Raw genomic sequence first — 12,327 nt, forward strand, 5'->3', positions numbered from 1 at the left:
AACCAAGAGCAGCTTTTCACCCCACAGCCTTGCTCCTACCAGGCATGGGAATGCGGGCTTTAGGCCATCACCCACTGATGTGGGCGTGTCATATATCAATCGGTTGATTTCATTGGTTAAGTAACAAACAAACTGCTTGGGCTCATAGCTTAGAACATAGGTGGGTGGAGTAAACAGAACAGAATGCTGGGAGGAAGAGGAAGTGAGGTAAGACTCCTCAAGCAGAGACGCCATGCCCTGCTCCTGGGCAGACACACATGATGAAGCTCCGACCCAGGATGGACGGAGGCTAGAATCTTCCCGGTAAGCGCACCTAGCTGTGCTACATAGAATATTAGAAATGGGCTAGTCCAGGTGCGAGAGTTAGCCTAGAAGAGGCTAGATAGAAATGGGCCAAGCAGTGATTAAAAGAATACAGTGTCTGTGTAATTATTTCGGGTAAAGCTAGCCGTGGGGGCGGCCAGGTGCCGGGGACGCAGCCCACTGCTCTTATTACTACAACAACCCACTAAAGTGTCCTTTCATCAGGGAGTTTCAGTGCTATTCAGTTAGACGAGGAGTGGGCACCAGTGACTCGTAAATGCCAGGGGTGAGGGGCTGGCTCAGTAGTTAAGTGCTTGCTGTGTAGGAGTTCAATCCACATAAAAAATACAGGATGTCCATTTATAATCCCAGAGCTGGAGTGTTGGAGGCAGGAAGGTTCCTGGAGCTTCCCTGTCACATAGGACATGGACAGTGTTCCTAAGGATGACACCCAAGGTTGTTTTCCACATGCACCCGAACAGACAGACACACATCCATTAAAAATAAATGTTGAATGGAACCACGGACCTGCCTGGGCTGCCTGGGCCCTTCTAGAATCTCAGACCATGGAGGATCCAAAACCCTGACTTCCAAACCAACATACCAGGAACTGTCACCCAGTTTTCTCCCACCAAGCAAGGCAAGACCCACAAGTCACCTAATGAAATGAACAACAACAAAGAATCCTAACAAAAGGCACCGCATGAGAGAAAGTGCCTATTTTATTAGACAACAGCTGACCCGCAGGGCCCAAATCCACCCTTACAAGAACACTACCACCAAAGGCCAGTGCAAGAAACCTGCTTCCTGCACTCAGGACCCTGCCCCTGGTGGGTGAGGCAGAGGGAGTGAGCTAGCCTCACAGAGGCCTCATAAATGTTAGCGAGGTCACCGCTGGGGGATGCACAGGGACTGGACAGAGCTCTCTGGGGCAGCCTATATCACGCAGCCTCCTGTGTCTGTGGAGACCTGGGCTCGATATCCAGGCGGCACACAGGGCTGTCATATACCATCTGCAGGTTCACCTTGTGGCCCACCAGCTCTCGGATGTTGTTGATGCCATACTTGATCATCGTTGGGCTGAGAAGGAACAGTTCAACACTGAGTCAGATTAGGCTGTCTTTTGCTCCTCAGAGGCTCCCATTTTTCTAGGAAGGGAAAGTCTTCCCCATGGTGAAAAGGATGTACCATCAGCCCAGTCACTCCCAAGCTCATCTTCCCTCCCACTCCCCACTCTGCTGGCACACCCCATGCTGAATCTAGATTCCGAGGCTTTGCACGAGCTATGCCTTCTGCCTGGTACACCCTGTGAGCAAACTTCACTGCTTTCTGGGCCTCCATGAAGCCTTGACCAACTAGTCTCCTCAGTCCTGCTTTATCCTCTCTATGGCACCTCCTGCCATCAACATGGCCTTCTGAGTTTCCTTATTGGCCATGTTAGTTGCCCTTCCTTTTCCACTAGGACCCAGGTTGCATGATATCGAGGGAATACGCTGTGGTGTTCACAGCTCAGGGCCAGCACACAACTGGGCATTCCTGTTAAAGAACTGTCAGAGGTATGAACAAGTGAATGACAGGGTCATCCCAAGCTCCAGCCTGGGCACTTACCGCTCCAGGGAGAGACCCCAAGCAATAACAGACACATTCTCGGGGAGCCCCATGGGCAGGAGCATCTCAGGGCGGAAAACCCCAGAGTTGCCAACTTCTACCCACTTCTTTAGGCCTGTGGGGATAAAGGAGAGATCAGAGAATGCATGTGGATGATAGCGCCCAGAGGATGGGAAGATAGGTTAGGAGCTTAGGAAAGAGGGTGACCCAGGTCAAATGTGGGGCCCCTCAGACCCTCCTCCACATTCACTTTCCCACCCCTGACCTTGGTGGTAGCTGAACACTTCCATGCTGGGCTCCGTGTAGGGGTTGTAGGCTGGTTTGAAGCGCAACTGGGTGATTCCTGCAGGGGTTGGCCAAGGCAGGCTGATGACCCAAGAGGCACCCTCTCAGGGACCCCAAACACTTCCTGTCTCGAGTGGCTTGCCTGCTCACCCAGCTTGGTGAAGAACTCCTTCAGCACACCCATGAGGTGGCCCAGGGTCAGTCCATAGTCGGCTACTACACCCTCTATCTGGTGGAACTCAGCCAGGTGGGTGGCGTCCAGCGTCTCATTCCGGAACACACGATCAATGGAGAAGTACTTGGCGGGTGTGAAGGGTTTCTGGGGAGAAGGGGTGACAGCCAGATGAGGCCTGATCCTGGCACGAGTCAGAAGGTCTAGGACAGTACCAACGACCCACTCTGCGCAGGCCACATTGTACCTTCTGGGCTAAGCAGTAGAGGGCACGGGCACTGGCTGATGTGGTGTGAGTGCGAAGCAGGTTTTTCCGGGCCTCTTCTAGCTTCCAGTTATACTTGTAGCTTCAAAAGAAAAAGCAAGAGTCTGCCCTGCGGTCCTGGAACCCCTGCCTCCTGCCCCTCCTCAGCCCAAGTCCTGCTTCTGCCTCACCCCTGTGAGCCATAGCCACCCTGGGAGTGGGTCCGTTTCACCCGCTGAACATAATCCATTGGGAGCTGCAGGGCCTCGGCGGGATCTGGGCAGGACAGAGACATGCGGTCAGTCAATGAGCATCTCAGAAGCTACTGCATGTCATCAGGCATGTCTCCACGGTAGCTCCGGTGCCCCAACAGCCGGAGGAACCTGGTACTCCTAAGATGACATTGTGATCCAGAACCCGTAGTACCCCACACTTTCCTCTTCACTGTGAAACAGCCCGAGTTTCCCTCTGGCTCTGACCCATTACCTCCTGCTCTGGTGTCCTCCCATCCTACTTGGCCATGGCCTGCAGTTCCAGGGTCACCAACTGACATTTCAGCCTCAGAACCTTGCACTGGCTACAGCTTCGAGCTGGAGGATTCACACCGTTCTCTCCCTTACTTCCTTGTCTTTGTTGAGGACTTTTTTAAAAACTGGGACTCACTGCAGCTCTGGTGGGCCTGGAACTCCCCCTGTAGAGCAGGCTGGCCTTGAACTCAGAGATTCACCTGTCTCTGCCTCCAGAATGCTGGGATTAAACAAGTGTGTGCTACCACCCCAGCCTTGCTTAGGACTGAAATGGCACACAGCCTGCCTGGCCCTGCAGGCACACACTAGTATCTGCAGTGGTTTCTCACTTCCTGCCCCACCACACAGATTCCTCAGGACACCTAGTCAGGAAGTGGATCTCCCTGGGGCCGGGGACTTCTGCCCTACTCAGGGCTGACTCAGCAGCAATGTTGCCATTCAGGAGGGTCTTCAGAAAGGCCTTGCTCAAAAAATATGTGATCCCCCCCCCCCCCAATGCTTCCTAGAACCCAGGGCCTTCCTCAGGTTTGGCAAGTGCTCTAACACTAAGATGTAGCCCCCCACAAGCAAATAAACAAAACAAGTTTCTCTCCTTTTGGGGAATGTAGAATTTCCCCTGCTCAGCATGCTGAGTGCTGGTGACAGGGAAGAGCCACCACACCCAGCTCATGCATGTGAATTCCCTGGGAATGTTCACACCATAGCTTTGGTGCTTGGATAAGTCTTTAGCATGTACCAGCTGTGTTGCCCTAGGCAAGTGATGTGCTTTCTGTGGTTCAGTTTCCTCAACTGTAAATGGGGCTAACAGTATCACTTCTGTAGTTGGAAGGTTTACAACAATGGAGTAGAAGATGAGTTTTGGGTACCACGACAACAGCAAGATCACTGCTACTAAATTGGCGATGGTCACCTAGGGAGCTCATCTGTCAACTCCTAGGGGAGATCGCCACTGTGAGAAGCCACTCATGTAACGCTAAAAGGGCTGGCCTGTAATCAGTGACAGAGAACCGCCAGCATCCAGGAGACCCTGGCTTCCATCCCTAGCAGCAGCAGCAGCATGCACACAGAGGAAACAAATAATTGGTCATGATGGGCACACTTACAATTTCATCATGCTGGAGGCTGAGGCAAAAAGACAGAGACTGAGATCAGTCATAGTTACATAGTGACCTACGGGCCAGCCTAGACTAGAGTAGGACCCTGTCTCAAAACAAAACAATCCACATTAGTAAGGCAAGATGGTCTTAGCACTTAAGAAGCTGAGGCAGGAGGAGTGACACGAGTTCAAAGCCAGCCTCGGCTACAGTGGAACACAAACTGAGAAAAACAACAATAACCAAAAAGAAAAAAAGGGAGGAAGGGAGGGATGTAGGGAGGGAGGGGAAAGGGAGGGAGGGAGGGGGAAGGAGGATGGAGGGAGGAGGGAGGGAGGGAGGGAGGGAGGGAGGGGATGGACATTTCTAGAACTAAGGACAATATGCTTCTATTTAAAGGTTTATTTTTATTTTTCAATTATGTATATGCCTGTGTGTCTATGTCTAGGTTTACGCACGTGATATTGGGTGCCTGAGGAGCTCAGAAGGTATCAGATTGCTTGGGCTGCAGTTGGAGGTTGTGAGCTTCCAACACATATGCTGGGGACTAAACTAGGGCCCTCTACAAAAGCAGCAAGTGCTCTTCACTGCTGAGCTTTTTCTCCAGCTCACATACATGCCTCAGTTTAGTGAACAGGATTCTGATCCCAAACAAACCCCTGAGAATTCACATGGTGGTGAGAGAGGGGAGGCGACAGGCAGAGACAAATAGAACACAGGTTCTCATATGTACTAACCACGTGCTAAATTGATGATAAACTGATGAGCCACACCCCAGCCCTTAAGTGGCATTAAAAATCTGGGACATGTTAGGCATGGTGGCACATGCCATTAGTCCAAACACTAGGAAGGCAGAAACAGGTGTATCTTTGTGAGTCTGAGGCCAGCCTGGTCTACATAGTGAGTTCCAGACAGCCAGTGAAGTTCTGAATAAAATACCGCCATGGATTGTGGCATATACCTTTAAGCCCAGCCTTAGCAAGGCAGAGGCAGGGGAACTCCTGTGAGTTCCAGCCTAGCCTCATCTACATGAGCTCCAGGCCAGCCAAGGCTACTTAGTGAAACCCTCTCTTAAAAAACCAAAAAACAAAAACCAACTCTGGGTGGCTAGTACAGGTACAACACAGGCAACGGCCCCAAGGCAGGCAGCAGCCTGGCATCTTCAGAAAGCAGAGACTAGGCACAATGGAGAGAAATTACTAGGGGATGGAACCAGCTGCCAGGGCCTTGCTGACTACAATAAGGTCAGATTTCATTTTAGGAAATGAGATACCTCTTCCCTAAAGCTTCCCCCAGACCCTGGTGAAGCTCCCAGGCCACCGACCTTTCAGGAAGAAGGTGTCGTGTTGGTCCCGTGCTGGGTGCTGCTGAGGCTGGAAAAGGGCATCGAAGTTCCAGAAGGAGCTCTCAATGAAGTTGTCCGTAGGCATCTCAGTGAACCTGCAGGAGACACGGACTGCCTGTCCTGCCTGTGCCAGTAGCTGCCACACCCCACCCCAGGCCCTGTGCTCACCCCATCTCCAGGAAGATCTGTCGGAACTGGGAGCGGACCTTGAGCAAGGGGTGCAGGTGGCCACTGTCTGGGAGCACACCTCGGGCAGAGAAGTTATAGGGTTTGAAAGGCCGGTCCCTCCAGGAGCCACTGTGGGGAAAGACAGGATACAAAGCTATGAGAAGGGCTGCCCAACCCTCCCCACAGCCTCTACCCTAGGGTCTCCTTATCCTACCTGGAGATCATCTCTGGGCTCAGCTCTGCCTCCTGCTTGGACACACTTGTGCTGAAGGCCTTGCCCTTGCTCACCCAGTAGGTTTTCAGGATCCTGTGAACAGAGAAGAAAAGGGCCATTGCTGTCACTTCAAGAGCCTTCCCTCCACCTGCCATTGAATGTTAATCCCAGAACACTGAGTCACTCTGGTTTTAGGTCGTTAGTTCTTGCTTTAAAGGACTCTATGTATCCCAGGCTATACAGTTAAGAATAACCTCAACCTCCGGCTTCCACCGCCCATATTCTAGAAATGCAGGCCCACGACACACTGGGTTTATGTGGCGCTAAGGATCAACTAGGGCTTAGTGCACACTAATCAACCAAGCTACATCCCAGAACCTGCTCTACTTACTCACGTCTTTGTTTATTCTAGAAGGTAATATTACACAGTAAAGGCTGAGATTAAAGGTGTTAGGCATTGTATTCTACAGAGTGTTCTTATTTGCTTTAAAAAACAAAAACAAACAAACAAAAAAAAAAAACCCACAGGGTCACGATAGAGTACTGACTGACTTGGAACTCCTGTGTAGACTAGGCTGGTCTTAAACTCACAGAGGTCCACCTGTCTCTCTGCTTCCTGTGCTGGAACTAAAGGTGTGACCATGTCCAGCTGCTTTTTTCTCTGTGGTGGTAGACACCAACCCTGGGGCCTTGGACCTGCCAGGCAATTATTCTACAACTGAGCTACATTACCAGTTTTGTTTTTAATTTACGTGTACTGTATGTCCCCATGTTTATGTTAATGTATGTTGTGTATGGTGCCTGCTGAGGCCACAAGAAGGTATCACATCCTGGGGCTCTTCCTAGCACAGGTCATGGAGCTAGAGAGACAGGCAGTTGTGAGCTGTCCAACATGGGAACTAGAAATCTAAGCAGGTCCCCTAGACGAGCAACCAGTGCTGTTCATCCTGGGCAATCTCTCCAGTCCCTCTGGCTTTTTAAAAGTTTTTAAAATCATTACTACATTTGCTTATCTATGCACACGCCACAGTTTATGTGTGAAGATCAGAAGACAACGTCAAGAAATCAGTTCTTTCCTTCTACCATGTGGGTCCCAGGGGTGAAACTCAAGTTTGAATGTAATTGTCCTCCATAATCTCATAAGAAGTGGTATTATTAGGAGGTGTGGCTTTGTTGGAGGAGGTGTGTTACTATTGGGGCAAGCTTTGAAGTTTTCTGGTTTTTCGAGACAGGATTTCTCTATAGCTTTTGAGCCTGTCCTGAAACTCACTCTTTCAGACCAGGCTGACCTCAAACTCGCAGAGATCCACCTGCCTCTGCCTCCCTTAAAGGCGTGTACCACCACCACCCGGCTGGCTTTTCTATGCTTAGAATACTGCCTAGCGTCTCAGTTGACTTCCTGCTGCCTACAAGATGTAGAACTCTCAGCTACTACTACAGCATATCTGCCTGCACACTGCCATGCACCCCACTGTGATGATAATGGACTGAACCTCTGAAACTGTAAGTGAGCCACCCCAATTAAATGTTTTCTTTAAAAGAGATGCTGAGCTGGGCGGTGGTGGCGCACGCCTTTAATCCCAGCACTCGGGAGGCAGAGGCAGGCGGATTTCTGTGAGTTCGAGATCAGCCTGGTCTACAGAGCTAGTTCCAGGACAGGCTCCAAAACCACAGAGAAACCCTGTCTCGAAAAAAAAAAAAAAAAAAAAAAGAGATCCTGAGATGATGATGTCTCTTCACAACAAAAGAAACTCTAAGACACCAGGCTTGTACTGGTGACAGTATCTTTGCCTACTGAACTATTTTGCTGGCCTTCTTTTTTTCCTCCTTGTTGATTAGGTGTTCTATGAAGCCCAGGCTGGCATCAAATGCCCATACTTCCCTTGTCCATTCTGCTGTGTCTACTGTCTTGAAACTGTCATTTGAAATTTTCTCATGCAGCCACTACCTACCTGGTCATGCATTTATTCGCTGAATAAAAAACACTAAGAATCTAATTTGTGCCAGGGTCCATTCAAGTAGTGATGCATGCAGAGGGGCATGATGCTATTAGCAAAGTATTGAGAGTTTATTTTGGATTAGGATCTGTTATTTCACAACCCTATGAGAAGGATTTACAAGGAAGGAAGGTGAGGCTGGGAAAGGCCAAGTGAGTTGGCCAAGCCATAAATTTTAGCTAACGAAATACAGGGCCTAGACTTCCATTGGGTAGCCCTACAACCCTGGGCTCTAAGAGGTTCTACGAGGCAGGCTTCACTGTGTGGGCCAGACTGGAACTCTCCTGTCTCCCTGTACAAGTATGCAGCATCAAATCTGGCTCAGGGCAGCCCTCTTAAGTGACGCACAAGCAGGAATTTAATTGGCTGGCTGCCTGGAAGGTACACATTCCTCAGCAGCAGTTACAGCAAGAGCAAGCCCAAAGGCTCCCTGAGCCCGGTACACACTCAAAGCCCTGCAGACAGCTAGGTCCATGCCTCTAACCCAGCACTAGGGAGGTAGAAACAGGTAGAAACCTCTGTAAATTTGAGGTTAGCCTGAGCTACATAGTTAATATCAGGCTAGCCAGGGCTACACAGAAGGACCCTGTCTCAAAACCAAGGAACCAAAGAACTAAATGACAGGGACAAAACCCTGTAAAAACGGGGTCTGGTGACTGACAGCAGCAGCAACTGGATATGGGCTAGGCAACCCCTCCATCCTCACGGCACCACACGAACCAAAAGGCTTAGGCCTTGCAGTCACTCACACTTCGGTCAGCAGCTTCCTTTTCCGGAGCTCATTCCTCTCCTTCTCAGCCAGCTTCTCAGCCTGGCCTGCCTGGACCAGCTGCAACCGCCTCTGGACCTCATCCTCTATACTGTCCACCTGCCAGAGGACAAAGGGAATGAGGGCTGGCGTCTGCCCCACCCACCCTTCCGTCTCCCTCCAGCCTGCTGGCCATCTGCATACAGGACTCACCACTTGGAACACCCGGGGCCCATCAGCTGCACTCTTGTCCACTCGGATCCACTTGTTGGACATGGCCTTGCTGAAGCCCACCTTGCCACTGGGATGTCGCTAGGGAAGTGGGACTGTGATGAGTGTTGTATACCAGGGCCACCTGCATCCCATCCCCTCCCTGGACCCAACCCCTGGGCCCTACCATTAGCTCACTCTGCACCAGGCCCTCAAGAGGGATGCTTCTAAACACACGGGCCTCATGGCTGCCCTCCCGAGCAATCTCCTCACCCTCAGCAGTCAGCTCCCAGCACTTGGTGGAACGAAGCTCAGCCTCAATAACCTGTAAGGAAATGAGTGGCACATGTACATGTGGTCAAAACCACCACCTCTACAGCATTGAGCCTGAGACTCAGACACCCCAGAGCTGGAGAGACGCCTCAGCAGTCAAAAGTACGTACTGCTCTTATACCACGCGGAGTGGCTCACCTCTAACTCCTAGTTCCAGGGATCTGGAACTTCTCCAGCTTCCTGGAGCATGTTCACTCACCTATACATACGCACACATACACACACACACGCAAATAAACAAAATAAATCAAGGCCATTTGTGATGGCCTTTAATTGCATCCATGCAAGTGGAGACCTGCTGCTTATGTGAAGCCTTGGTTTCCTGGGGAGAATCCAGCCATTCAGTGGTGGTGGCTTTGACTGTCGTTCATATTCGCACCCCTGCTGCACTGGAGGAGCAGCAGACAAGTCTCCAGTCCACTAGCTTCTCGGGCTCCTTAATTTCCTTCTGGAACTTGGACAACCCACTGCCATCTTCCTCCTTCTGCCCCTGACCTGACTCCTACATCAAGTATGAACAGATGTTGTTTTCCCCCTTCTTCTTATGGTTTTTCATTCATTCATTCACTCACTCACTCACTCACTCACTCACTCATTTCCGGGGCAGGTTTCACTATGTGGCCCTGGATGGCCTAGCCTAGAACGCACTCTATAGATCTAGTCTTGAACTCACAGGCATCTACCTGCCTCTGCTTAAGAATACTGAGGTTACAGGCGGATCTCTGTGAGTTCGAGGCCAGCCTGGTCTACAAGAGCTAGTTCCAGGACAGGAACCAAAAAAAGCTACGGAGAAACCCTGTCTTGAAAAATAAAAAAAAAAAAAAAAGAATACTGAGGTTAAAGGCCTGAGCCAACCGACACACCCAACACCTTAACTTTCTTTTAAAAGTTATTAATGTGTGTGTGTAGTCAGGCAACAGCCTTTAGTTCTTGCCTTATACTTTGTTGAGGGAGTGTCTCTCTCTCTCCCCCCTCTGGGGGGAGCTGCTTTTTTGAAACAGGGTTTCTCTGTGTACCCCTGATGTTTTGGAACTCACTCTGTAAACCAGACTGGCCTTGAACTCAGAGATTCACCTGCCTCTGCCTCCCGAGTGCTGGGGGATTAAAGGTGTGCATCATCACCTGGTGAAGGAGGGTCTCTTATTCTTTGCTGTGCTGCACACTCTAGGATCGCTAGGCCAAGAGCTTCCTGGCAATTCTCCTGTCTCTGCCTTGCTTAACGAGGGGTGGTGGGATTACAGGTGTGCAAGGACTGAACTCAGGCTGCCAGGCTAATATGGCAAGAGCTTTTACCCAATGAGCAGTATCCCTGGCCCCTATGCTGTAACCCTGATCTGACCTCCACACTGAGGACCCTGGAACTGTAGTATGTACGAGTGACACTGGTAAGTCACCTAACTACACTGAACATCATCTGTCTTCTGTGCAAGACCTAAAAACAATGTCATTACCTGAGATTATGGCGAGGACTACAGAACACAGCTGAGACCACAGAACTTGTGCTCAACAAATACACAGCCCAGAACTCGGCCTCATGGATCTTGCTTCCTGAGTGATCCACAAGCCTTCACTTCAGCACAGTCTGCTTGCTGATGCTGGAAGGACGGGCTTCCTCCCTGCTCCTCTACCTTGCCCTGAACCTCAAGTCACCTGCCTCCCCACGCAAGATACCATGCCCGTCAGCTTGGGGACCTGCCAGTCTCAGTCGTCAGCACCCCACCCCAGCCCTCACTTTTGCCTGGCAGTCCTCACCAAAGACTATACAAAGAATACAATCTCAATCTCGCTGGCCTCAACTCCACTATGCTTGTGAGGTAAAGACAGACAAATCAGGCTGGGCACGGTGGATAAAAACCTGTAATCTCAGCTGTTTGAGAACCTCAGGCAAGAGGCCAGAATGATCTTGTTATGTGGTGAGTTCAAGGCCAGCCTGGACAAATGACAGCCTGTTTCAATGTATCCCAGCACTGAGAAGCAGAGGCTGGTAGATCTCTGTGAGTGAGTTCAAGGACAGCCTGATCTACATAGTGGGCTATAGGATAGCCAGGGCTAAGTAAAGAGACCCTGTCTGTAAAACAAAACAAAAATAAATACCCACAAAAAAAAAGTTAAAAAGTAAAAAGTGGACTTGAGAGGTGCTTCAGTGGTTACGATCAATAGCTCTTACAGAGGAACCAGGTTTAATTCCCAACACCTACATGGAAGCTCACAATCATTTGTAACTTAAGAGGAAATCCAACACCCTCTTCTGGCCTCCTCCTCTAGCAGGTACACATATATAAACATAAAACCAATAAACAATTCTTAAAAAACCACAAACAATCAAACAAAAACAGTCATACATGGAAGGTGTGACCCTTTGATCTCAGCCTTCTGTAATTGGAAGCCAGCCTGGTCCACAGATCAGTTTACAGCACAGCCTAGAGCTTAATCTCGATGGTACAGCTTTGCCTAGCGCACAAGGAGGCCCTAATATGGAGATGAATGGGGATGAGGGACCCTACAAGCCCATACAATTCTGCTGCGATGGTCACTGCGTCCTGTAATCCCGATACCGATGCCCTGCCATTGATATCCTGCGTGTCATCGTTTTCCGCCACCGGATCAGACTCAGGTAACACGAGGTCAACAGTCACAGCTGGTTCTCTGAGCCCCCACATCACTCAGGTCATCTGCACCTCCCCATCAGACTGCAACACTTTAGGGGCAGCGATCTCGTCCTGTACACCGTTACAAGCTCCTTGCTTTCGCCTTAATAGGCATTGGTTCCAGACTTCCACCTGCTCAGCCCACGGCGCACCTATATGCAGTTTCCCCTAACCAGCCATAATGGGGCACAGATGGAAAAGCGAAGCGGGCCAGCGGCACGCGCCGAGCTCACCTCACCCAGAGCCTGTAGGCTCTTCACGGCGCCTACCACCACTTGGTGCTCCACGCCCAGCTGCGTAGCCAACTCCGCGCTGTCCAGGCCGCCATCAGCTTCCTCCAGCCGCCGCAGCAACAGCTCCAACACTGGATTGTCTGCCATGGTGGCTCCCAGTGTGCTTAGTGCGTGCAGGCCGCCGGGCGGACCGAGGAA

At 50.6% G+C, this 12,327-nt stretch overlaps 1 protein-coding gene across 1 annotated transcript; it reads right to left on the bottom strand.

The window, feature by feature from the left end:
• Window positions 1-987: 987 nt before the first annotated feature.
• On the bottom strand, window positions 988-12,327 carry Farsa (phenylalanyl-tRNA synthetase subunit alpha). Its single transcript, XM_041650122.1, has 13 exons — window positions 12,130-12,327; window positions 9,103-9,240; window positions 8,919-9,017; window positions 8,707-8,825; window positions 5,961-6,053; window positions 5,747-5,875; window positions 5,558-5,673; window positions 2,804-2,888; window positions 2,616-2,715; window positions 2,347-2,515; window positions 2,177-2,254; window positions 1,912-2,026; window positions 988-1,383 (listed from the first exon to the last, which is right to left on the bottom strand). The coding sequence occupies exons 1-13, from the start codon at window positions 12,274-12,276 to the stop codon at window positions 1,245-1,247; spliced, it is 1,527 nt and encodes a 508-aa protein (XP_041506056.1). The 5' UTR covers window positions 12,277-12,327; the 3' UTR covers window positions 988-1,244.

This window comes from Microtus oregoni, unplaced genomic scaffold (assembly GCF_018167655.1).
Source record: "Microtus oregoni isolate MIOR12 unplaced genomic scaffold, Mior012 000004F_ref0000308, whole genome shotgun sequence".
In the NCBI taxonomy this organism is placed as follows: Eukaryota; Metazoa; Chordata; class Mammalia; order Rodentia; family Cricetidae; genus Microtus; species Microtus oregoni.

Coding starts and splice junctions, on each gene's coding strand:
- Farsa (XM_041650122.1), bottom strand. CDS start 12,276: ATGGCAGACAATCCAGTGTTGGAGCTGTTGCTGCGGCGGCTGGAGGAA. Junction 9,241..12,129: donor GCCTACAGGCTCTGGGTGAG/GTGAGCTCGGCG, acceptor ATTTCCTTACAG/GTTATTGAGGCTGAGCTTCG. Junction 8,826..8,918: donor GGCCCCGGGTGTTCCAAGTG/GTGAGTCCTGTA, acceptor GTCCTCTGGCAG/GTGGACAGTATAGAGGATGA.